This window comes from Sus scrofa, chromosome 2 (genome assembly GCF_054392235.1).
Source record: "Sus scrofa isolate SSC_HxYL_T2T_F1_AM1 chromosome 2, Sscrofa_HxYL_maternal_Yorkshire_Landrace_v2.0, whole genome shotgun sequence".
Taxonomy (NCBI): Eukaryota; Metazoa; Chordata; class Mammalia; order Artiodactyla; family Suidae; genus Sus; species Sus scrofa.
The window spans coordinates 85,853,796-85,879,976 of NC_139384.1; the positions used below are offsets into that span (position 1 = coordinate 85,853,796).

The window sequence follows — 26,181 nt, forward strand, 5'->3', positions numbered from 1 at the left end:
GACCCTGTGGGATTCTTGTCCCAAATGTATGACATTAATCAAATCACGAGCACACATCCACCAAAGCCCAAATTGTGGATGTTCTGCAAAATAACTGGGTCGAAACCTCTAAATGGGTCACGACGGGGAAAGGCTGAGGAACCAACCCTGAGTAGGGAGACAAAGATGAGGAGGCGCAATGTGTAATTCTGGCCCAGGAAAAGGGCAGGAGAGGGAAAACTGGCCAGATTCTCATAAGTCTAGAGGTTAGCTAATAGGATGATGGTTGATGTTGATTCCCCAGCTTCAATAACCTGGCTTGTTACCTAAGAGCTTCACATCAGAGGAAGCTGGTGAAGGGTGTTCAGAAACTCTGCACTATTGCTGCAACTGTGCTGTCAATCTAAGATTACTACAAAATGAAAATTTTGGAAGACATTTACAAGACACATAGGAAAATCTAAACACTGACGGGGTATTTAATATTAAAAGATCATTGCTAACTTTTTGTTTTTTGGCAATGCCTGTGGCATGCAGAAGTTCCTGGGCCAGGGATAAAACCCATGCCACAGTAGCAACTGGAGCCACAGCAGTGACAACACTGGATCCTTAACCTGCTGAGCCACCAGGGGACTCCCACTGCTAACCTTTTTAGATGTGATAATGTTGCATATGGTTATCCTTTTTAGAAGGGAGTCTTTATATTTTAGAAGGATGCAGATGAAGTGTTATGATATCAGGGATAATGAAAATAACCAAGAGGCAGAACGGGCGGGAAGGTAGGATGGAGGGGTATGAATGGAACAGGCTTGAGTGGTTAATGTTTGAGGGATGATGGGATTTACATACAGGTTCAGGGTCAAATTAACATTCAGGCCCTGGGCCCACACCACATTTAGGGGCTCATGAAATGTTTCAGTTTTCATTTCCTTTTAAGATCTGAAGAAGGAGTTCCTGTCATGGCACAGTGGTTAATGAACCTGACTAGGAACCATGAGGTTGCGGGTTTGATCCCTGGCCTTGCTCAGTTGCCGTGAGCTGTGGTGTAGGTCGCAGACGCAGCTCGGATCCCGCGTCACTGTGGCTCTGGCGTAGGCCGGTGGCTACACCTCTGATTAGACCCCTAGCCTGTACCCTCCATATGCCGAGGGAGCAGCCCTAGAAAAGGAAAAAAGACAAAAAAAAAAAAAAAAGGTGCCTAACTCAGACAGGGGACCAAGTCAACACCAAGAGTGGTTAAGTCATGTTGATGGCATGTACTTTTTTTTTTTTTTTTTTTTTCTGTCTTTTTGCCATTTCTAGGGCTGCTTCTTCGGCATATGGAGCTTCCCCTGCTAGGGGTTTAATCGGAGCTGTGGGATCCGAGCTGCGTCTGCGACCTACACCACAGCTCATGGCAATGCTGGAGACTTAACCCACTGAGCGAGGCCAGGGATTGAACCCACAACCTCATGGCTCCCAGTCGGATTCGTTAACCACTGAGCCACGATGGGAACTCCGATGGCATGTACTCTTGATACGATGGGACGAAACCTCTTCTCCCCTGTGCTCTTCCTCCTTAAAGCCCAAACTTCGGTCTAACCACAAGAAAACATCAGACAAAACTCAACCATGAGACATTGGACAAAATACCTGTTAGGAGTCCTAACTCCTGGTATCTGGGAATGTGATCTTATTTGGAAATCAGTTCATTGCAGGTACAGTCAAGTTAAGATGAAATCATTCAAGGAGGGCTAATTCAGTATAATTGGTGTTTCTATAAGAAGAGGGAATTTTGGACACAGACACACACAAGAGGAGACGGCAATGTGAACATAGAGGCAGGGACCAGAGTGACGTGGCAACAAGGCACAGGACATGGGGAGTCACCAGAAGCTAGAGGAGGCAGGAAGGACTTAGGACTTAGAGGAGTGCAGCTCTGATGACCCTTTATTCTCAGACTTTGCCCCCAGAACTATGGGAAAAAATATTTCTGTTGTTTTAAGCCCCTCTGTCTGTGGTATTTTGCTACAGCAGCCTGGGTGATAGCTGACCAGGAGTCCTCAAAACTGTCAAAGCTAGAGTTCCCGTCATGGCTCAGCAAAAACAAATCCCACTAGTATCCATGAGGATGCAGGTTTGATCCCTGGCCTAGCTCAGGGGGTTGGGGGTCCGGCGTTGCTGTGAGCTGTGGTGTAGGTCACAGAGATGGCTCTGATCCTGCATTGTTGGCAGCTCCAGCTCTGAATTGATCCTTAGCCTGGGAACTTCCATATGCTGCAGGTGCAGCCCTAAAAAGTTAAAAAAACAAAAACAAAACTGTCAAAGTTATCAAAAACGAGAAAAGAGTGAGAAATCATCACATCACAGAGGAGCCTAAGAGACTTGATGATTAAATGTCATGTGGGATCCTGGATGGTGTCCCAGGACAGAAAAAGGATATTTGGGGAAAACAGGAAATCTGAATCAAGTGTGACTTCAGTTAATAATGTGTCAATATCGGTTCATTAGTTGCTTTTTAAAAAGGACCATATTAATTAAAATATTAATATGGGGAATCATGTATCATGTGTGATTTTACAAGGCAGCTCTCTGGAGTCACAATTTTTCTGTAAACCTAAGGCTATTTTAAAAAATAAAGTTGATTATTTTAAAAGTGTAAAAAAAAAAAACCCCAGCTGTGAAATGAATAATAGAATCTTGGCTCGGTCACCTGCCAGTTGTGTAACCTTAATCCAATTATTCAGTTTCTCTGTGCCTCAGTTTCCTCATCTGAAAAATGTGGGTGGTGGAGCTTGTGCCACGTGGAGTTGCCCTGAGGGTGGTGGGCAATCAGGATCTGGAGTAAACGGAGCCATCATCTCCATCAGAGGTGAGGGGTGGCTGCTGCTGGACTGTTGTGTGAGTAGCAACAGACGGTCGGTCGGCTCAGATATCCCCGGGGGCCAGGGAGAGAGGTTGGACTCCCCTTCGGGGCAAAGTGCATACAGTCCTGCACAGCTATGTGTGCTGTGCCGCCTCGCACGAGGGGGTGGACAAGAAGAACTTTTTCTTCCTTCACTATGTTGCTACCCCTAGCCGGGATAAGCGACCTAAGAAGGGACCGCGTGGGGCGGGGACGTAGTGGGTATAAACAGGACACCCCTAAGAAATCATAGGTCTCCAGAATGTCATTTCTTTAATGTTCACCCTTGCAAGGGGCCCCGCAGATGAGGGAATAAATACAGAAAGTTGCAAGATGCAGCGCGCCGGGCCCCAGCCTGGGAAGGAGAGGAGATGCCTGTGTGCCTCGGTTTCCCTCGTCCGCAGACTGGGGCGGGACCCATTCCTGGGACAGTGTTTTCTTCCTCTTAAGAAAACGGAAGTCCCGGACCTCGGTTGGGATACTACTGTCCGCTAGGGGGCGCCGGAGTCCGCATCCCGGGGCATGAAAGACCACTCCCCCCAATCCAGGGGCTGGTGCATCACCCACAAAAGGGTCCCAGACCCCTGCTCAAGAGGGGAAATACCTGGAGGTGGGGGTCCTAAGAGGGCCCCTTCCCCCCCCCAGTCCAGGATTCCCCTCCTCTTTTCACCTTTTCTGCACCCTGATCTCCCAAATGGCCATTGTGCTCCCTCCCCAAGGAGGTAAACTGAGTCAAGGGAAGAAGGACCCAGGGGCTGTCCTGGTGAGGGGCGGAGAAGAGAGGGGGTGGCAACTGGCCTTCCAGCCCGACTCACTTGTGGCCCTTCCGCACCTGGGCTTGGAACGACAAGAGGTACCTGGGCTTGCTGAGCGCCGGCCCATCCTGCGCCCACAGCCCGCAGGTTCCACCTGCCACGCGCGGGCCTGGGGCGACAGGCCTGGGTCACAGCAGATTGATCTCATCCAGGTAGCGGGCCAGGACCGAGTCCCGCACGTCCTTGAAGACCTTGCGGATATTCTGTGTGTCCGTGGCACACGTGTAGTGGCTGAAGAGGCGGCGGGAGCGCGGGCCTTTCCTGCCTCCATCCGCGCCATCCACGCAGCCGGCGTACATCCTGGTGTACATGTCCAGAATGAACCTCTTGGCTGCCTCCGCGTCCTGCTTCGGGCCTGGGGGCAGGGGTGGGGGCAGTCAGGGAACGCGGTGACTCGTGGCAAGCGAGAGATCCTCCCTCCCGGAACCAGTGCCCACTCTGAAGATCCTGTTCCCAGTATGGGCGACATCACAGTTGCAGGGCCCACCCACCAGGTTTCCTCCCCCAACCTCCAACGCAGGTCGCCGCCATCTTTTGCCTTTCTAGCTGGTCACATGGCTCAGGCCCAGCCAATAGGAGCATCAAGGGTGGGCTCGGTTGGGTCACACGACCTGGAAAGGACCAGTAAGACTGGTCTCTGGGACTTTGAGCAGAACTGTGTTGAGAAGAGGCCCTCCCACTTGGCTAGGTTTGAGCTGGGGCTATGGGAATCCAAAGCTGCAGAGAAAGACATCTTGGGGAGGTGTATATGAGGAAACCAAAGCCAAGAGAAGAGGAGGAATGGCCATCCTGATGAGGCACACTTAGGATTCACCCCGCCACACACCCATCTCTCATTCGTACATATAATGTGTGTGAGTTAAGGGCTTTTGGAGCTCAAGACCTGGCCCTGCTACTTACTGGTGGGGTTACCTCATATGTTAACCCACATAACCTCTGTGAGCTTTAGTTTCCTCATTTGTAAAATAGGGCTCATAACGGGCCCAGGCCTCCCCGAGGATTTAACATAATCATGTCTAGTGCTCCGAGCTCAATAATCACAAGGCTTCATGAATGTGTGCTATCTATCATCAGTCTTTCAGAAAGGCAGGTTTGCATAGTGGTTAAGGCCAGCCAGCTCTGAATCCAGACAAACTGGGTTGGAATCCTGCCCCTGCCACTCACTGGCTGTGTGACTTTTGGCAAATGATTGTACCTCTCTGAGCCTCCGTTTCCCGTCGCTGTAGTGGTAAGAATGAGTGCTACCAAATAGGAATTTTTAATGAGTGCTACCAAATAGGAATTTTTAATGAGGATTAAACAAGTCAGTACAAGAGGGTACTTCCATCAGTGTTAGAAGGTTTAGCGATTATTGGTTTATCATTCTTGTCATGACTATAAGGCCAAGAACCAGAGATGAGCAAAGAGTGCTCCAGCCTCTGCATCTGGGAGAAAAGGATGAGTTATGTGGGTTCCCTTTGACCTGAAGGAAAACAAACCCTCCTCAAAACTATCCCCTTTATTCCTGTTCCCAGACTCTCCAAGCCGTGGTCCCACTCCAAGCACTACCGAGGGGGTGGTGTGGGAAGGCCATGAAGGGTGTCCAGGCCACCATCATGGAATTGACATCTGATGCCAGACCCCAAGTCTTGTAGGTATGATTAACTAGGGTTGGCCACGTAGGTTGTGACAGACCAAGGGTCACACCCCTGGTGACATCACCAAAACTTACATGCCAAGCTCACCCTCAGGGCTTCATTTACCATGGTTGATTGTGTATTAGGAAGAATAGTGCCCCCCCAAATTCATGTCCACTCAGGACCTCAGAATATGGCCTTCTGTGGAAATAGGGGTCTTGCATATGTAATTAGTTGAGTTAAGATGAATAATTAATTAAGTTGAAATGAGATCATACTAGATGAGGATGGGCCTTACATCCAATGACTGGTGTCCTTATAAGAAGATGAGACAACGGAAGCCGTGTGATGGCAGAGGCAGAGATTGGAGTAATCCATCTATAAGTCGAGGAATGCTAAAGAAGTGCAGGCAACCAGCAGAAGTTAGGCAAGAGGCCTGGGACAGATTCTCCCTCACACCCTCCAGAAGGAACCAACCCTGCTGACACCTTGATTTCAGACTTCCAGCTTCCTGAACTGTAGGGGGAAAAAAATCCCACTGTTTTCAGCATCGAGCATGAAGCCTTCTGTTATCTTCTCCCCATTCTACAGTGTGGGGGAAGCTGAGACTCGGAGAGGTTGGGCAGCAGAAAGAGCTAGGTCTGCAACTCAGGTCTGTCTGTCCAATGGGATTTGAAACCCCACTGACTCCAGGCTGGGGTAGGGCCTGGACCAGCATCTCTCTTGGGAGCTGCTTTGGAGCAAGTGAAGGGGATGGAAAGTTCTAGAACCACTCACCCTGGAAACTGGGGAAGTAGGTAGCCAGGTGGGAGGTGGGGATCTTCTCCTCCAGGATGTCGGTTTTGTTGAGGAAGAGGATGACAGAAGTGCTTTTGAACCAGGGCAGTTCCAAGATGGTGCCGAACAGGGCCAGGCTTTCCTTCATTCGGTTCTGGGTTGGGAGGCACAGGCAGGTCACTGATCCAGACAGCCAGCTTGGCTCAAACAGGACCCCTCTCCCATCTAGCAGCTTGAGGCTCCCCACTTCCCGCTCAGCTGGGTCTGAGGGTGGTGTGGCCAGCTGCCTGTGTATGCCTGGGATGGTTTTTGTGCCTTTACTGGTTTGGCTGGTGTCCCCCCTGCCCCAAATTCATGTCCATCTGGAACTTCAGAATGAAACATCTTCAGGGTCTTTGAGGATGTAATTAGTTAAGAAGCAGTCACCCTGGAGGAGGATAGGCGCCAAGTCTAATGACCGATGTCCTTATAAAAAGGGGAAATTAGGACACAAGGAGATACCCAGGTGAAGATGGAGGCAGAAATAGGGTGATGTGTCTACGAACCAAGGGACACCACAGATTGCCAGCGGCCACCAGAAGCTGGGAGAGAACCTCCTTCATAGGTTCAGGAGGAACCAACCCTATAGACACCTTGACATGGGACTTCTGGCTTCCAGGACTATGAAACAATAAGCTTCTGCCGTTTCAGCTCTGCCCCCCCCCCCCCAATACCACCTTGCCTCCCAGTTTGTGCTACTTCATCACGGCAGCCCTAACAAACTGGGACAACTCCTGTGGCTGGACTTGAGCAAGATCTGTGTCAGACTAACCTCAGGTTGATTCTATCTGAAAGTCAAAATTATAATATCCGACCCTTGGATCCTGAAACTATGTGAAACTTTAACCCCAAAAAGTGCATATGTCAGAGATAATAATGTGCCCAACCTTCATACTGGGTGTTAATTAGGAGCAGAGTCCACAAAAGAGTGACCCCAGCCTTTCTGAATAAAAAGCACGACACTGTCCTCATCCCCACAGCACTGTCCCTGTCCCTGACCCACATTCCCAGGACAGCTTATGCTGTGCTTTAGACGTGGGGGAGTGGACATCGTGGGGCTTGAGTGTCCAATTGTGTGTGTGTGTGTGTGTGTGTGTGTGTGTGTCCAGGGTCCTGGTGTCACAAATGCTTGTGGATCTGTGTGTTGGGGTTCAAGGGTCTGACCACAAAAGAGTGGATGGTGAAGCTCAAAGCCACGCCAGACACACAAAGGCCCACTCTAGAGTGGCAGTGGGGCTTCTTGCTCCGCTGCAGGACCCTGGGCCAAGGAGGCGAGGTGGGAAGAGTGGAGGAGACAGTGCCCCGAAATCCCCCATGGCCTCTCACCTCTTGGTTGTTTTCCTCCAGACACTGGTCATATTCACTCAGCGAGGCTAGGTAGATGAGGGCGATCACATTCTCGAAGCAGTGGATCCACTTCTTGCGTTCTGACTTCTGGCCCCCAACATCCACGATCCTACCAGAACCACCCCTTTTCAGAGCTCAGGCCTAACTGGGACCCCGCGATGAGGCACCTGGACCCCAGTCATGGCTGGGACATGCCATGATAAAGATTAAGAGCAGCAAGAATAAATAGCAGCCGCTTTGTGTGTTACTGCATTTCCCCACATGGGGCAGGTAGCACTATTGTGCCCATTTTACAGAGGAGGAAACTGAGGTGTACAGAGGAGAGGGGACTTTCCCAAGCTTCTACTGCACTGGGCCAGCTGGTTGGACCCATTCTCAGTCTGCCCTGGAGCCGTCTTGGTTGACCTGCGGAAAACTGCAGAATGTCTCCAGAACTCAGTTTCCCCATCAGCTATGTTCTGGTGGACCATGGGAGTATCCAGTGGCCACACAGATGGGTAAACACTATCTCCTCTGTGTATGGAGGGCCCTCCTCCGCCCCCCCACCACAACAACAGCCAGAGCCCTCCCGCCTTCCTGTTCTCTCTTCTAAGAAATGTGGGTTACTGATAAGAAGCCCTGCGTCATTTCCGTGGGGATGCGACCATTACTCAGGCAGCCGGCAGGAAATGCCAGAAGCCTCAGAGCGAGAAGAGACTTGCCCTGGTGTATGGGAGGAAAACCTAGGTTGGTGCTTGTGACTCCTGATTCCCGACACTGATCCCTCTCAGGATCTTCAGACCCCCCTCAAATCCCATATCCAGAGTGAGATGGAGGGACAGTGGTTGAAAGCGGGGTTCTGGAGACTGAGACAGGTAGGGGGTATGCTACCTGAAGCCTCCCGGCTTGGAGTTTCAGTTTCCTCTGAGCTTTCTCCTTTGGCCTAAGAACATACGCAAGTTTCCCAACCTGAAAATCCCCTCCTCAGCCAGCCTTCCCTCTGAATTTCCCCAACTGCTACTTTCACTTCTAATCTTTTACCAATTCACCAACTCATCTATCTATTCATTCATCCATCCAACCACCCACTCAGTCACCTAACTATCTATCTATCTATCTATCTATCTATCTATCTATCTATCTATCTATCTATGTATCCATACACTCATCCATCCACCTACCCATCCACTCACTCATCCATCCATCTATCCACCTATTGATCTATCTATCCATCTATCTATACATACATATACATATAAAACCCATCCACTCATCCATTGATCCATCTATCCACCCACCCATTTACTCATCCATCCATCTATAAATATATACATAATACATACATGCATACACATGTACATACATCCACCCATCCACCCATCCATCTACACATCCAATAACTCATCCATTCACTCATCCATCCATCTATTGATCTATCATCTATCTACCTACCTATACATACATACATACATACATAAATACACCCATCCATTCACCCATTTATCCATTCATTGATCCATCTATCCATCCATCCATCCATCCACCCACCCACCAGTCCACCTATCCATTTACTCATCCATCCATCCACCCACCCGTTCACTCAATCCACCCACCCATCTATCAACCCAATGATCTATCTATACATACACCCATCCAACCATCTACCCATCCAATCACTCATCCACTCGCCAATGCATCCATCCATTCACCCATCCATCAATCCATCCATCCATCCACCCTTCCATCTTTCCAACCATCCACTCACATTTACAAACTTCCACTCTGATCTTCAGCTGATCATCACTAATGAAGCAGGAGAATCAAACGCAGCCCTCACTTTGAGGGGCTCTCCATCTAGTGGAGGAGACCCAAGGCAAACAGATAAATTATGAAAATTATGAACTTCCCTGGTAAAGACTACTGTGGAGGCCAGAACAGCATGGAGGGTGGGGTGGGCATTCAGGCAAATAAGGGATCAACGTGGGTATGTTGAACCCTGTAGGGTCTTAAGCATTATCTTGCACCCTCCACAGCTCCCTGCTATCCTCTTGATAAAGTCACTGAAGAGTCTCTAAATGCCAATCCCAGAAGTTGCTTCTCTCTCTCTCCTTTTTTTTTTTTTTTTTACTTTTTAGGGTCGAACTCGCAGGGTATGGAGGTTCCCAGCTTAGGGGTCCAATTGGAGCTGTAGCTGCTGGCCTATGCCACAGCCAAGCAATGTGGGATCCGAGCCATGTCTGCAACCCACACCACAGCTCACAGAAACGCCAGATCCTTAACCTACCGAGCAAGGCCAGGGATCGAATCTGCAACCTCATGATTCCTAGTTGGATTCACTTCTGCTGCACCACGAAGGGAACTTCCAGAAGTTGCTTCTCTTGCTGCATTCTCCCTGACCTCTCCTTGGCCTTTAACACTGGCTCTCACTCTGCCTGGACCACCCTTTGCTGCACTGGCCACCCGCACTTCTGTCTTCCAGCTCAGGCCTGTGTGCATCCTGCCAGCCCCCGGATGCCCTAGACCCCTCAAACCAAACCTGCCCCAAATGACTTCACTGTCTTATCCAACACTTCCCACCCCACTGCCACCATGATGGTCCACCATCTGCTCTGCCATCTTGATGGGGACCTCATAGGGAGTCATTTGTGAGTCCCCACTCTAATTTCCATGCTTCTCTGGTCCTGCCCATTCTACACCAGAAACAATTCTTGCACCATGCTCTCATTTCCATCCCCATGGCCACTGCTGGCCCTTCCCAATACTCTCAGACTGAACCATGGCCCCTGCCTCGTCCTGCATTTCCTGACTGCCAACCTTACCCCTCATTGGCAACTACCTCATTGGCAACTACCGGGATCACCCTCTGAGCTTCCCCAGCCCAGAATCAATCCCTTGGGTCTAGCTGTGACCACAGTCTTTTCTTCCTCCTTCCCATCACCCTCTAAACTAGTGAACTCCTAGTCATTCTTCAATGCTCTAATACCAATGGCCCCTCCTCCAGGAAAACCTCCCCTCCAGGAGATCTATAGGCTCAGTCTAGGCTCCTCCAGTTCTCAGTCCTGACTACATGGGAGGCTGGAGGTGTCTATGTCTAGTTTTGCCTCCTCAGCTCCCAAGGGGCTGAGAGTAGGAAGCTCATACTCATCCCTCAGCACCCCAGCTCCTTTGCTCCTCCTACAGGAGTCTTCCCCACCCACCAGGTGCTGCACTCACCGCAGGTTGGTCTTCTGCACAGAGAAGCAGTACTCGTTGATGCCGGTGGTGGGCATGCGGCTACGAAGCACGTCCTGCGCGGTGGGGATGTAGCCGTCCTCAGTGATGCGCTCCAGATTGGACAGGTAGCTGTGGAGCCAGAAGCCCTGAGGCCCAGCCTGGCAATGTCTCTTCACCTCTCAGAGCCCCCACCCAGAACACCATGAGGACCCAGCTGGGGGAGGAGAGCTCCAGGCTAGGGACCGGGATCTCTGGGGTCCCCCGACGGCTCAGGTGCACCACTCCGAGGCCATGGGAGCATTGGAGAGAAGCAGCTTCACCCTTAGTGCAGCCTGACCCCAAGAATAGTCTTACTGGGGAAGGCACCACCCCTGGGTGAATTGTCATCCCAGGTGCATCACTGCCCCAAGAACAGTGATGGCATGGGAGCACCAGATACCCAGCATCATGCCCAGGACAGCATGATAATGAACAGTGTCACCCTGGGGCAGTGTCATCCTTGAACAGTCACCCCAAAATGTGCCATCAACTCAAAAACAGGGTCACCCCAGAAATGACGTCATTCCAGGAACAGTGCTCCCCAGAAGCTGTGCCACCCCGGGGAGCAGCGTCACCCTAGGTACAACATCATCTTGGAGCAAGATCATCCACAGTATCCCCCGCAGCAGGAACCGGTGCCTGGGGCCCTCTGCTGGCGCTGATCCCTGGGACTGGGTCTCCATTGGCTGCGCCTCGGCACCACCTCACTCCACACCCCAGCCCCACTCCCAGTCCCTCGGACCCCAGACTCACTACACTGCCGAATCGAGCAGATGGAACTCGCGTCTTCGCTCATAACAGGCACGGATGCCAGCGTCCCTCCACAGCCACTGCATGGCCACGGCGTAGCGCTTCTCGAAGGTGGTCACTTTGTAGGGGTCCTGACTCATGACCAGGCTGGCGTGGTGCTGGGGAGGGAGGGACAGATGAGGGGGTCAGAGCAGCTGGCTGGGTGGGCTGCCCTCCCTGGATGTCTCAGCCCCCTTTCATCCAGGCAACTGTCCACGGAGGGGCAGCAGGGGGCATGCATTGCAGGGAGTGCCAGTTCTGGGGGACCCTGCGCGGGGCCCCCCTCCAGCCCTTTATAAGCCATGGGGCTTTGGCTCCCAGGAGGTAAGTCACTATCTGTTTGCTCTTCTTCCTCAGGGCAACCTCTGCTCCACCTGTACTTTCTCTGTAGCAGAAGCAGGCACTCATGTTGTTCAGACCTCTGGGATGGCCTGTGAGTGTGCACGGGTGTGCCTGGGTGGGTGCACACACGTGTATATGCAGGCGAGCGTCTTCATGTATCCATGGGCATATGCGTGTATCTTTATGGTGGATTTGTGTGTGCACGTGTAGGTATATGTGTTTGAATTTATGTGTGTGTATGCAGTTGCGCTTGTGGGTGTGTGTTGTGTGTGTATGAGTCTGCAGGCACATGGATGTGTGCTTCTGTATGCATTTGCGTAGGTGTGTGCATGTGTTTGGGTGGGTGGATGAGTGTTGCACATGCGTTTATGAGGCAATGACCCTCTCTATTGTCTGGGTGTTGGACGGAGAGGGTGTCAAAGGAATAGGAGAGTCAACGGAGTCCTGGTAGGACCTAGGACCCCAGGACCAAAGAGGTGGCCGAAGACACTTTTGGTGTCTCTTACACATCCCTTATGCTCCAAATCTATTTCTAGATAGATATTCAATGGAAATGCATGTATTTTCATAAATATATTTGCAGATGACCTAAATGTCCAACAACATAGAATAATACAGAAATAATACAGAGTTCCCATTGTGGCACAGTGGAAATGAATCCAACTAGGAACCATGAGGTGGGTTCGATCCCTGGCCTCACTCAGTGGGTTGAGGATCTGGTGTTGCTGTGAGCTGTGGTGTAGGTTGCAGACGCAGCTCGGATCTGGTGTTGCTGTGGCTGCAGCGCAGGCCGAGCAGCTGCAGCTCCAATTCAACTCCTAGCCCGGGAACCTCCATAGGCTGCGAGTGCTGCCCTAAAAAGCAAACAAAACAAAACAAAACAAAAAAAAAAAAAACACCACCATGGCATTCTCTTATACTGGAAACGAACAAATCACAACTATGCCCCAAAAGATAGATGGAGTCACAGACAGTCTGTGGAGCACGGAACAGACATAGAGAATATTCTGTAAAATTCCACATATGAGAAGTTCAAAAACAAGCAAGGGGGGTTGCCCTTGGAGGGTAGTGATTTCCGGAAGGGGCCTTTGGGTATGTTTTGCTTCTCGCCCTGGGCAGTGGCTACATGTGTGTGTTTGCCTTGTAATGATTCCCCAAGTCTGTCAGTTGCATCTTCGTTTGCTTGTGTGTTACAGCTCAATTAAAGTGTTATTTTATTTTTATTTTATTTTATTTTTTTTGTCTTTTTGCTATTTTCTTGGGCTGCTCTCGCGGCATATGGAGGTTCCCAGGCTAGGGGTCGAATCGGAGCTGTAGCCACCAGCCTACGCCAGAGCCACAGCAACGCGGGATCCGAGCTGCGTCTGCAACCTACACCACAGCTCATGGCAACGCCGGATCGTTAACCCACTGAGCAAGGGCAGGGACCGAACCCGCAACCTCATGGTTCCTAGTCGGGTTCGTTAACCACTGCGCCACGACGGGAACTCCAAAGTGTTATTTTATAAAGCAAGGTAGCATAACCAAAGCTGATGGGTGGTTAGGTTAGTGGGTGCTCATATTTGGTCTTCTGCTTGTGGACTAAATCTTGAGCCAATTGCTTTATCTCTTGGAGCCTCCTTTTTTCTCATCTGTAAAGTGGGGGTGGTGGCATCCAGCTGAAATGGGTCATTGGGAGGATTAAAGAATCATACTACCCACTAATCCTTTCTGAGCCCATACTACATTTCAGGCCCTGTTTGAAATCTTTAAGAATTTTTAGGTTATCACATTCTTATATCAGCCCTAGAAGGTAGGTACTACCAGGCTCCAGTTGATCTTCCAAAGTCTTTGGATCAACACAGATTCATACATTAGAAGCTTTCAGATTTTAAAACAGTGATATGACCTCCTTCCTGTTAGGATGGCTATTATAAAAAAAAATAAACAGGAGTTCCTGTTGTGGCACAGTGGAAACGAATCCGAATAGGAACCATGAGGTTGCAGGTTCAATCCCTGGCCTCACTCAGTGAGTTAAGGATCTGGTGTGGCTGTGGCTGTGGTGTAGGCTGGTGGCAACAGCTCCAATTAGACTCCTAGCCTTGGAACCTTCATATGCCATGGGTGCAGCCCTAAAAAGACAAAAAAAAAAAAAAAAAAAAAAAAAAAAAAAAAGACAAAACAAACAAAGAGTTTCCTGGAGGCTTGCAGCCGCTACAGAAAACAGTATGGAGGTTCCTCAGAAAATTAAAAATAGAACTGCCATATCATCCAGCAATCCCACACCTGGGCGTATATCCAGACAAAAGTATAATTCAAAAAGATACATGCTGAGAGTTCCCTGGTGGCTCAGTGGGTTAAGGATCTGGTGTTATCACTGCTGTGGTTCTGGTTACTGCTGTGATGCAGGGTCCATCCCTGGCCCAGAAACTTCCACATCTCAGGTGGGGCCAAATAAGTAAATAAATGATTTTTAAAAATGAGATGTGGAGAAATTGAAACCCTCATATGCTGTTAGAGGGGAGTGCAAACTGGTACAGTCACTGTGGAAAACAGTGTGGAGTTTCCCCCCAAAATTAAAAATAGAACTATTCTATGATCCAGCAATTCCACTCCTGGATATTCACCCAAAAGAACTGAAATCAGGATCTAGAAAAGATATCTGCACTCCCATGTTCCTTGCAGCGTTATTTACCATAGCCAAGATGTGGAAAGAACCTAAATGTTCATCAATGGATAAATAAAGATAAAATGGGTATATATGTATAAAGATGGAATATTATGCAGATTTTTTTTTTTTTTTTTTACTTTTTAGGGCCGAACCTGTGGCATACGGGAGTTCCCAAGCTAGAAGTCAAATCGGAGCTGCAACTGTTGGCCTATGCCACAGCCACAGCCACGCCAGATCCAAGCTGCATCTGCGACTTATGCCATGGCCCATGCCAACTCCGGATCCTTAACCCACCGATTAGGGGCAGGGATCAAACCTGCATCCTCATGGATAATAGTTGGGTTCATTACCACTAAGCTAAAATGGGAACTCCTGCAGTCTTTAAAAAGAAGGAAATTCCACTACAGGAGACAATGTGGATGAACCTTGAGGACATCATCAAACAAGGCACCGAAGGACAAATCCTACATGATCTTACTTATAGGAGGCATCTAGAATAGACAAGTTCATGGACATAGAGGGTAGGATGGGCTGGGGGAAGGGAGTTGGAGAGTTTCCATTAGGCAAGGGGAGTACATCCTACAGTCATTGCATCTGCTGTTGCTCATACTGTATCATGCCCTTGAAATTGGTTAAGAGGGTAGATCTCAGATTGAATGTTCCTAACACAATAAAATAAAACTTTCAAAGGGAAGGGTGATGTAAGTCAGGGTCTGCACAGAAGGCCCTCCCCTCAGGAGTGTGGTGCAGGAATCAGGAACCAGCCCATACTAGTATTTCTGAACAAAACACGTGTTGACTCAGGACTCCTACAGGGCATCATGCGGGTCCACAGGGGACACAGGATGTGGGAGGGATGATGGCGTGCTAGGTCTGTGCTACCTATAATACACAGCAGGATGCCAGGAAACCCAGGTGGGGGGTGATTCTTAACAATGACTTAGGGGTCCCGAGGGACATGGCTCTGGCCTGGGGGTTTGAGGGGACACGGCCTGGACCTGGGGTGGGTGTGAGGGGGACACAGTCTGGCTCCAAAATCCTAAGGGACCCCCTCCCTGTGTGTTGCCCGCCTGGTGAGGCCCTGGGACACGCACCTTGCTCTCAGGCCAGCTGAAGGGGATCTGCAGCCGGTCCATGGCCTCGATCATGGTCCGCATGGACACGAAGATGTTCTGGTAGACCAGAGGCCGGAAGCTCTTGCGGTCCTCCTCTGAGTAGCCGGCCCCATGGATGATGCGCATCTGCTTGATGAACGTGCTCTTCCCGCTCTCGCCAGGACCTGGGGAGACACAGTGGTTAGCTTAGCCCTTGAGGACCCCCACTACCCGCAGAATCCCGGGTTCCTATCCCAGCTCAGAGAGCCAGGGTGAGCATCTTCACGGCTCTGTGCCTCCGTGTCCCCACCTGTAAAACGTGGTTCTTTTTTTGGGGGGAGGGGCTTTTTTAGAGCTGCACTCGCAGCATATGGAGGTTCCCACGCTAGGGGTCCAATTGGAGCTGCAGCTGCTGGTCTATACCACAGCCACAGCGACGCAGGTCCTGAGCCGCATCTGGGACCTACACCACAGCTCACGGCAATGCCAGATCCTTAACCCACTATGCCAGGCCAGGGATTGAACCTGTGTCCTCATGGATGCTAGTCAGATTTGTCAACCACTGAGCCACGATAGGAACTCCAAAATGTGGTTTGAAATGGCCCTGCCTGCTGGGTGGACATGAAGGTTCAACCATTACCTCAAAAGGTGCACCCAGGAGGGCCAGCAAACAGTCTTCAGAGAAAGCCAGCCACCAGCCTGTTTTTGCATGGCCAGCGAGTTTTTACCATTTGCATGGTTTTTACATTTCTAATACTTTTCATGGTTACAGTTTTTCCTTTTTTTTTTTTTTTTTTTTTTTGCTGCACCCTGAGGCATGCAGAAATTCCTGGGCCAGGGGTCTAACCCGTGCCACAGCAGCAACCTGAGATGCCGCAATGACAACACCAGATCCTTAACCTGATGAGCCACCATGAAAGTAGTTTTTACATTTTTGGGTTTTTTTTGGTCTTTTTGCCATTTCTAGGGCCACTCCCTCGCCATATGGAGGTTCCCAGGCTAGGGGTTGAATCAGAGCTATAGCCACCGGCCTACGCCAGAGCCACAGCTATGAGGGATCTGAGCTGTGTCTGCAACCTACACCACAGCTCACGGCAACGCCGGATCCTCAACCCACTGAGCAAGGCCAGGAATCGAACCCGCAACCTCATGGTTCCTAGTGGGATTCATTAACCACTGAGCCATGATGGGAACTCCTACATTTTTTAATGGTTACAGTTGTTGCTTTTTTTTTTTTTTTTTTTTCTTTTTTCACTGCTCCACAGCATATGGAGTTCCTGGGCCAGGGATTGAATCAGAGCTGCAGCTGTGACCTATGCCACAGCTGTAGCAATACCAGATCCTTAACCCACTTTCCTGCGTCAGGGATCACAAGGTTGCCTCCACAGAGAGAAGCTGGATCACTAACCCACTGTGCCATAGCGGGAACTCCAGTTTTTGCATTTTTTAATGGCCGAAAGGAATCAAAAGAACACTATTTGGTGAGAAGTGAAAATTACAAAAAATTCAGGTTTCAGGAGTTGCCGTTGTGGCTCAGTGGTAATGAACCCAACCAGTATCTGTGAGAACTCGGGTTTGATCCTTGGCCTTGCTCAGTGGTTTAAGGATCTGGCATTGCCATGAGCTGTGGTGTAGATCTCAGATGTGGCTCGGATCCAGTATTGTTGTGGCTGTGGTATAGGCCAGCAGCTGCAGCTCTGATTTGACCTGTAGCCTGGGAATTCCATATACCAAGGGTGCAGCCCTAAAAAATAAATAAATACATAAATAAAAAATCCATGTTTCAGCATTCCTAAATAAAATTTCATTACCCATGCCAGTTTGTATACAACAGCAAAGCTGAGGAGTCAGAGAGATCCCCTGGCTTGCAAAGCTAGACATTTACTACCTGGCCCTTTTCAGGAAAAGTCTGTGAAACCCTGGCTTAGAGCATGCTTCAACTTAACTAAGAGCTACATTCTTCAGTATTATTACCAATCATCATATTTACAGCAATTGTGATTATTACTATTATTTGCCATAATAAGTTCAGGTAGAGAAAGTTTACTGAATGAAATACAGTAGGATCAATAGATGGTGACTACTACAGCTGAGTATTGTGGATGGCTTCTTGGTGGCTGAGTTCTGAAGGTTGGGCGAAGGTGGCTCTCATGCCAAGATCTGGAGGAAAGGTGCACCAGGCAGTGATCACAGCATATGCAAAGGCCCTGAGGCGGGTCAGGGCTTGGTGAGTTGGAGGAACAGTGAGGAGACCCTAGTACCTGGAGCAGAGGGAGTGACGGGGAGAGGGGGAGGAGGTGAGGACAGGGAGAGGACGGGTCAGATCATGCAGGGCTTTGGGGGCGGCGAGGAGGACTTGGACTTGGGCTCTTTTTTTTTTTTTTTTTTTTTACCCAGAGGGACTCCCCAGAGGGCTGTAGCAAAGGAGAGGCGGGGCCTGACGCTTATGCTCACGAGTGCCCTCTGGTGGCTACTCCGGGGAGGACAGACTGTGGGATCAGCCAAGGTAGGAAGAGGGGACCTGGCCAGATGGAACTGTACTGGTCCAGGCAGGGGATGATGAGGCTGGACTCAGGTGTCGGCGTGGAGCTGGAGAGGAGGGGACATAGGTACGAGATATTTGGGAGAGAGGATTCACACAACCTTGTTGATGGACCAGAGTGGGGGGAGGGGTCCTTCTACAGAATTTACAGGGCCAAGCGCACAGTGAAACCACAAGGCCCTTTTGAGGGCAGGAGGCTGTGGGACTGCTGGGGTCACACACGTGCAAAGCTGGCCCTGGGTCTGTGATAATAACACTAGAATCTTCAGGAGCTCAGGGGCCTGAAGTTTAAAGAGCAAGCCCTGGCTCCCGGCTGTCTGAACCCTGATATCTCCCTCTCTGAACCTCAGCTTTGTCATCTGTGAAATGGACATGACAGCCAGGTGAGAGGTGCTGGCCCAGGAGGCTCCTCCATCATCTTGTCACCCTGCTGGCTCCTGGGGGACATGGGTGCAGGATCCTTCCAGGGGCAGGAGAGGGGCCTGGTGCAGGAGGAAATGGGATCAACAGCAAAAAGGGAAGGGGTGGCAGGGTTGGAGCCAGAAAGAGGAACTGGGAGTGGTGGGAGCACAGGCGGGAGGACAGGGGTGGGAAATGGCAGAAGGGGGGGCCTCTTGTATCACCCCGGAGGCTCCCTGTTTCCTGAGGGTGGTGAACGCAGGTCTGGGAAAAATAGTCAATTTTCTCTTGCCCTAAAGGACATGGGGAAGCCATGAAAGCTGGCAAGATGTGTAGGTGACAGGACCCTGGCAGGCTCACCACCTGCTCTGGATCATCATGCAGGGGGGCTTTGCTTTTTAGTGGGACTCAAACCCACTGAAGTTTTTAGGAGGTAAAAAGGTATCAGAGCTGCAACTTTACTCACAAACAGTTCAGGGAAAATAAATATGTATGTATTAAATATATAAATGTATATATAGCACATTAATTATAGATGCGATTAGGCACTGTGTAAATTATAGGTATATACACATATACTAATACAGTGTATATACGTGTGCGTAGATAGACAGATAGATAGATAATAAGCAAGAGAATAAAAGATGTGGTAAAATGTTATTTGTGGAAGAAGCCAGATGCGACTTTTCTATAATTCTGAAATTATTTCAAAATGAAAAGTTAAGAAAGGGGGGGAAAACCCCTAAACGCCCTGTGAGATTCTGCGTTGGAGACTGAAACAGAAAGGGCCTTGGCGGAAAAACCATTGACAATTAAAATCTGAAGTCGAGTTCATGGACATGTAACAGTGTGGTTCCCATATTAACAATATCTCAGCTGTGACAAGCCTGAGGTGCTTATATAAGATGTTACTATGAAGGCGAAACTGTTTAGGGGAATGCAAGAATTCTCCATACCATCTTTGCCACTTTTCTGTACATCTAAAATGATTCCAGGAGTTCCCTGGTGGCTCAGTGGGTTAAGGATCCTGCATTGTCACTGCAGAGGCGAAAGTTCGATTCCCAGCCCGGGAACTTCTGCATACTGTGGGACTGGCCAGAAAAATACCCTAAAAATGAACAAACAACACACAAACACCACCCCACAGATCCACAATCAGAAACACTTCAGTAGGGTCTCAGATTTGGGAATCCCTTGGGTTGCAGGAAGGGCCACAACAAGCTCACTAAATATTCCTACCTGCCACGGGACACCTGAATATCACTGGCAGTGAGATGAACCCACAGCCTGGGAAACCTGGGCTGGTCTCTGGCACTTCTGCCATTTGGAGATGGACAAGGTGGTTGTGAGGGCTGGGTGGTCCCCATGCACCAGATCGCCCAAACCCATGAAAGCAATGGCCCTTGGTCCTACTTTTCATGTGTGGAAACTGAGTGCTGGATGGGCTGGGTCATGCATCTGGTGAGTGGCCAAACTGGACTCCAATCCAGTTCTGTCTGAGTCTAGAGCTCATGGGCTGTTTGATGATCATATTGGGAAGTTTCCCGTGTGCAGCCTAAACCACCATCACCATCGTTGTCATCCTGGCGAGTGCGATTTAACTTATGGCATCTGCCAGACTCTGGGCCAATGTCCTCTGTGCATGACCTCGGTCCATCCTCACAAAGATCTGCACTGTTTTCCCCTTCGTGGAGGTGACATGGGGGCTCAGAGAGATGAAGTGACCTTCCCAGGGTCACACAGCTAGTAGAGAAGCAGAGACGTAAACACAAGCCCTTAAGGATCTTTCGCCAGCAAAATAGGATGCAGCCAGCAGGCCGAGTCAGGTATCATCAAAATATCAGGTAATGTGATGTTTCTACAGACATTCGGAAGCTCAGCAGCTCCCATGGGTGCTGCCAAGCAGTGGTGAGACCCACAGTGGAGGACTGTACTCTTGGACCTCCCTCTGGGTTGCCCCAAAAGTGTGGAGAACAAACAAAGATCTCACCAAGCAACAGTTAATTTTTTTTCTTTTTTGGCCACCCCGTGGCATATAGAGTCCCTGGGCCAGGGATCAGATCCAAGCAGCAGTTGCAACCTAAGCCGCAACTGCGGCAATGCTGGATCCTTAACATACTGTGCCAGGTTGGGGACTAAACCTACATCCTAGTGCTCTGAAGCCTCTGCCGATCCCACTGCACCACAGCGGGAACTCCAAGCAACAGTTAATTTTGTTGTGAAGCACCATTTTTTTTTTCTTCTCTTCTCTTCTGTTTCATTAAAGAAAAAAAATCGTGGTCGCCACCCACAACATGGATTTTGTGATTCATGAGCGGGTCACAACCTGAAGTCTGAAAAACTCCACTTTTACAGCTGTGACTCTCCTGGAGCCACTGAGGATCCGGGAACCTCTCCGCCGCCCCTATCCTAGTATGCTCCAAATGGGGCTGGGGGCTGTGTGGAGAGGTGTTTCCACCTGGTGAAGCCTCACAGTCCAGACGGGAAGTGATTGCTTCCTCCTGGGGGGTGGGTGAGGAAGTGGCAACTCATAGGGGACAGGAGCTGTGCCAAAGCCTGGGCATCACGAGATGCCGTGCAGCTCCTTTCAAGGGGAATGGCAGCCCCGGCCCTGCCATCCCCTCTTGGGAAATAGGGCTACTGGGGCACAGCTCTGCCTCAAAGCTGGCTGCAGACCCCAGAGCAATCCTGCACCTCCCTGGGCCTCGGTTTCCCCATCTGTCACTAGGCTTCTGTAGAGGCACAGTCACAGCGTGATCAAGCTCATGGACTTTGGAACTGGAATTCTACATTCCAATCCTGGCTGTGTGATCTTGGGCGAGTCACTTCACCTCTCTGTGCCTCAGTTTCCCCATCCGAGGATAGGAGTGATTCCTACCTCATTTAATACAGACAGAGCTGGCTCCTTGAACTGCTTTATTCTGACTCCTCTCCCTCCTCAACATGGTGACCACTTCCTGTCAGGGACAGACCCCTGGTCCCTTGGCCTTCTTCCTCAAAAGGGTCAGCTATCTTCCAGAAAAAAAAAAAAATGACTTTTGGATTCAATTCCTGTTTTTAAGGAGGGCAGGTGTGGAGCCAGCCCTCAGGGCTTGAATGCGGGTGGTTGAAATCACAGTCCACAGGGCCTCTGTCAGCACTTGGGCACGTAGACAACCTCCCCTGCCCTCTTCCTTCCCCCACAACAGCAGAAGGGGCTTCATGCTTTGGGGCTGGCTGTGCAGTGGTCAGAGTGATGGGGCAAGGGGCTTTCCTAGTTCCGAGAAGACATGGTACGGCTCTGGGGAAAATCACCCCTGAAACAGGATTCATTCATTCATTCACTTATAAGCATGCATCGGATATCTGCTCTATGTCAAGTTTACTGTACTCCTGTACTAGAAAATGGGGCTACAGGAGTGAATAAGATGGACATGGTACTCTGTGTAACTGGAGAGACAGACAATAAACAAGAAACCAAAAAGACAATGGAAAGGATATCATTGAGAGAGTGCTATGAAGAAAAATCAGGCAGAGGAAGAAGGATGGAGCCAACTTTAAAGGTAGGGAAATTAGGGAAGATTTCTCTGAGGAAGTGACACTTAAGCTGAGACCTGCCTTGAGGGAGAAGATTGAGAGCACCTGGCAGAGCAAAGGCTTGAGGGAGGCTGAGAGCCCTTGGTGGGGAGAATGGCAAGTGCCAAGGCCCTGAGGTGCAGTTAAAGGAATTTGAGATGTGCAAGGAAAGGTCACTAACACTGACAGATCCCCCAGCCCTACAGGTCAAGAAAAAAGGATCAAAGACAAAGAATGAAAAAGGAGACATCATTACAAATCCTACAGACATGAAAGGAGATAACAAGGGAATGTTATAAACACACCTGTAAATCTGACAACTTTGAAGAAATAGACAAATTCTTTGGAAGATACAAATAACCAAAGCTCACTCAGGAAGAAATAGCCTAAATAGCCCTATTTATTTAAAAAGAGTAAATAATATATCATATATACTATCAATGTAATGATAGCCTAGCGATTAAAGAAAGTGAATAGAGATAGCTGTTAAAGAAATTAAATTCTTTTTTTTTTTTTGGTCTTTTGTCCTTTTAGGGCCGCACTTGCGGCATATGGGGGTTCCCAGGCTAGGAGTCAAATCGGAGCTACACCACAGTTCATGGCACTGCTGGATTCTTAACCCACCGTGCAAGGCCAAGGATCAAATCCACAACTTCATCGTTTCTAGTCAGATTAATTTCCACTGCACCACAACAGGAACTCCAAAGAAATTAAATTCTTTTTTTTTTTTTTCAAAGAAGTTAAACTCTTAATGAAAATCTTCCAAGCTCAGAGAGCTTCGCTGGGGTCCCGTGCCCCCTGCCCTCTCTCTCTGCTGCTCAGGGCTGCCCTTTCCTACTGAGCAGGAGAAGAGAGAGGGTGACCATTCAGATGACCAAGCTCTTTGCTCCTGGGGGCAGGCAAATGGGACTTGAGGATACCCAGGACCTTCGCAACCACACTTCCAGGACTCAGGCACTCCCAGAGGACCCTCCAAGGTTGAAGTCCCTGGGGTTAGGCCAGTGGGGCCATTCGCAGGGCAAGATGGCTGGGGGAGTGGACCCATGTGGACGATAAGATGTGAGGTCTCAAAGGTCATAACCTCAGAGACTTCCAATCCACCACCCCTGTGTCACTCCTACTCCCTCACTGTGTTCTATTTTCCTCCTATTCTTCTTCCCGCCGGAAATTATTTTCTCTGCATGTTCGTTTAAGGCCTTAACGGCTGTCTCCCTCACCGGAAGCTGAAATCGCTGAAGGCAGGGACGGCTCTTTGTCCTCTGTTGCTGTGTCTCCAGGAATTACTCAGTACATCTTAAATGAATGAACCAATCAATCAATCAGAGGCACTTGGAAGTGCTCTGCCCACAGGTCAAGCCTTCCAGAGAGACTGGAGGGTCCTGGATGCTCTGGAGTCAGAGGGCCAGACGGAGGTTCCTGGGCCTGGGTGGCTGCAGACCTGAGCTCACTGCCTTCCCCTGAGCTTACAGTGGGAGCTGGGCCTGCCCGGCAAGAGCCACCTGTGCTCCGCCAGATGCTCCGCAGGAGTCCAGGCCAGGGGACCAGCCCACAGCTCACCCCTTGGGATGAGGAAGTGGGCCTCAGTCTACTCATCCCGAAAGTGGGCTCCCAGGAGTTACCCGCCCGGGTGTGGCGAGGGCCCTAGACTCACCGAGCAGCAGCAGCTTCAGCTCCCCACGGTCCCGCTTCTTCTGCTCCAGGAGGATCTTATTGATTTCCTGGTCGATCCGGACCGCCGACTTCTCATCTTCGGTCAGGCACCAGGGGCAGCAGCGCCAGGTCAGCGAGCGGGCCATGATGCAGGCCTCAGCGGGCACGAGGCGGCCTCGGCATCGCCCCTGCCCCTGGGGAAGGGCACCCCGCCTGGGGCCGCTCTGGGTGGGACTCCCGGCAGCCGGCGTGGATGGTTCCCCTCGTTGTGGGGGTCGCCCCCCCAAGGGACCCCCAGCTTCTTGGCCTCGAGTGCCCGGCAGCCCAGCTCCCAGCTCAGAGAGGCCTTTGTGCCAAGTACAGGAAGAAGAGGAGGAGGAGGAGGAGAGGAGATGCGGGCTCAGGGCTCCCCGCCCATCCCCAGACCTGCCCGGCCCGGCCCGACAGGTTGACGGCAGCAGAGGGCGAGGTGAGGTGGGCGCCCCCGGGGAGGGCGGGGCGGTGAGGGAAGGCCCGGCCAGCTGCAGTCTGGGTCTGGGCCTCCTTCCTCATTCTGGAGAAGGGGTGGACCTCGTCCTCCCTGGGCCTCTGACGCTGGCCCTGGCCCCCTCCCTCTCCCCCTTCTGTGGGCCAATTAGAAGCAGTCATCAGAATTCCAGTAATGATCTTTTATTTTAAAAAAACAAAACCCCAAAAACCAGCCCTGGTAGCACCTACAGTTTCAAGTGCTTCTGTGCATGTGTACAGGTGGGGGTGGTGGTGGTATCACTCGCACAGCACCCTAAGTCTGGCCATCCCCACCCACTGCGCAGATGGGGACACAGAGGCACGGCCTCGTGGTGACTCCCTGGGAAGCCGGCCCCCACCCTTGGTGCCCCAGGGTCTCAATGAGGAACAGGTAGCTTTAGGGACAGGCCATTCGTTCTTCCTGCAATCATTTACACAATGCCTACTGTGTACCAGGCATTCTATGGCACGGCAGGGAACAAAATGACAAAATCTCTGATCTCCCTGCCTGACACTCTTGACAGATAGATAAAGAAATTCATTAAATACATGTATATGCGAGCCTTTCAGATGGCAAAATATTGTGAGGGAAAAACAAAGCTGTGAAGGGGGATGGGAGATGGGGGGGTGAGGGGCACATTTGTGGCTTGAAAAGGGGTCAAGGAGGATCACTCTGACAAGATGGAATTTGGAACGAGGAGGAGAAGTCGGGCAGACAACTTGTACATAGGGGGAACTTGGGAGTCGAACCCGCTTCCCAACAAGACCCTGAGACCCTTCTGCCCTGACCCCTCAGCCCTCAGGACCCTAGAAGTAGGAGGGGACACAGGGTGCACACATGTGGCTGCTTCCTGTACTGTGACAGACTGTCTCCAATCTGGCACAACTTTGCTGTGCTTGGGTGCAGAATCCTCTTTGAGACATTCTAGAAAGTTCCAGAATACCCCTCCTCCCCAGAGACAGAGAATCAGGGAGCCCCTGGGACCCTCACAGATTGTACTAATGAAGCTCAGAGAGGGTACTTCCGTGCCTGGGGTCACACAGTCACAACTGCCTCCTTCCACCACACCCCAGCCTGCACCCATGTGGTTTTCTTTGCTGTTGATTCATAACGACTGGCAGATGGGAAGTTCGATAGGGGCCCAGGGGCCCGTTGGGTCACTGGGGCCAGCAGGCGCTGCCCTGCCCACCCCCATTCCCACCCCCAACCGGATGGCCGTGAGGAGGGGTTCTCCCCAGGGCTGAGGCCTGGGTGACTTCCCACTCCCGGCAGGTGAAGAAAAGCAGAAATTGGTCTAGGCCATGCAGAGCTGGGCGGATGGCAGCAGATCAGAGCCAACCAGCTTGGCAACACCAGACGGGAGGCCAGGCTGAGTCACAGACTGGAGAGCGGATGGGATGGTGGGGCGAGGCCCAGGAGTGCCAAGGGCTAGCTTCTCTATCCGTTTCCTGATGGACACCAGTTCCCCAACATGTCACACAGGGCTAAGATGGCCAGCACTGGTCTAATACCTTCCATGGCTCCCACTGACCTCAGGAAAAAACCTACAACTCAGTGCCTAGATCCACTCTCCTTCAGGGCCCCCCTCTGTGAATTACTCCAGCTTCCAACAAATCCACTTCCCAGTTCCCTAAATAGGCAATCTGCTTCCTGGCCCCATGCCAGGTGCCGTTGTGGAGGTTGTGTGCCTATTTGAAAATACACAGAGGGAGTTCCCACCATGGAGCAGCAGAAACAAATCCGACTAGTCTCCAAGAGGATGCGGGTTCGATCCCTGGCTTTTCTCAGTGGGTCGGGGATCCGGCATTGAGGTGAGCTGTGGTGTAGGTCACAAACGTGACTCGGATCCCACGTGGCTGTGGCTGTGGCGTAGGCCAGCAGCTGTAGCTCTGATTCGACCCCTAGCCTGGGAACTTCCATATGCTGCGGGTGCAGCCCTAAAAAGCAAAAGAAAGAAGGAAAGA

The 26,181-nt window shown here is 50.6% G+C and overlaps 1 protein-coding gene across 1 annotated transcript; it reads right to left on the reverse strand.

Moving 5' to 3' along the window:
* Positions 1 to 3,113: 3,113 nt before the first annotated feature.
* GNA15 (G protein subunit alpha 15) lies at positions 3,114 to 24,245 on the reverse strand. The gene is made up of 7 exons (XM_005654729.4): positions 23,711 to 24,245; positions 15,564 to 15,748; positions 11,442 to 11,596; positions 10,650 to 10,778; positions 7,437 to 7,566; positions 6,072 to 6,225; positions 3,114 to 4,033 (listed from the first exon to the last, which is right to left on the reverse strand). Exons 1-7 carry the CDS (start codon positions 23,853 to 23,855, stop codon positions 3,807 to 3,809), a joined length of 1,125 nt encoding a protein of 374 aa, XP_005654786.3. The 5' UTR covers positions 23,856 to 24,245; the 3' UTR covers positions 3,114 to 3,806.
* Between the last annotated feature and the right edge of the window lie 1,936 nt (positions 24,246 to 26,181).

Excerpts from the sequence above, each read along its gene's own strand:
- GNA15 (XM_005654729.4), bottom strand. The coding sequence starts at position 23,855 with ATGGCCCGCTCGCTGACCTGGCGCTGCTGCCCCTGGTGCCTGACCGAA. Across the intron at positions 10,779-11,441 it reads CTGCTCGATTCGGCAGTGTA|CTACCTGTCCAATCTGGAGC; the intron begins GTGAGTCTGGGG and ends CTGGCTCCACAG. Across the intron at positions 6,226-7,436 it reads TGGAGGAAAACAACCAAGAG|AACCGAATGAAGGAAAGCCT; the intron begins GTGAGAGGCCAT and ends CTCCCAACCCAG.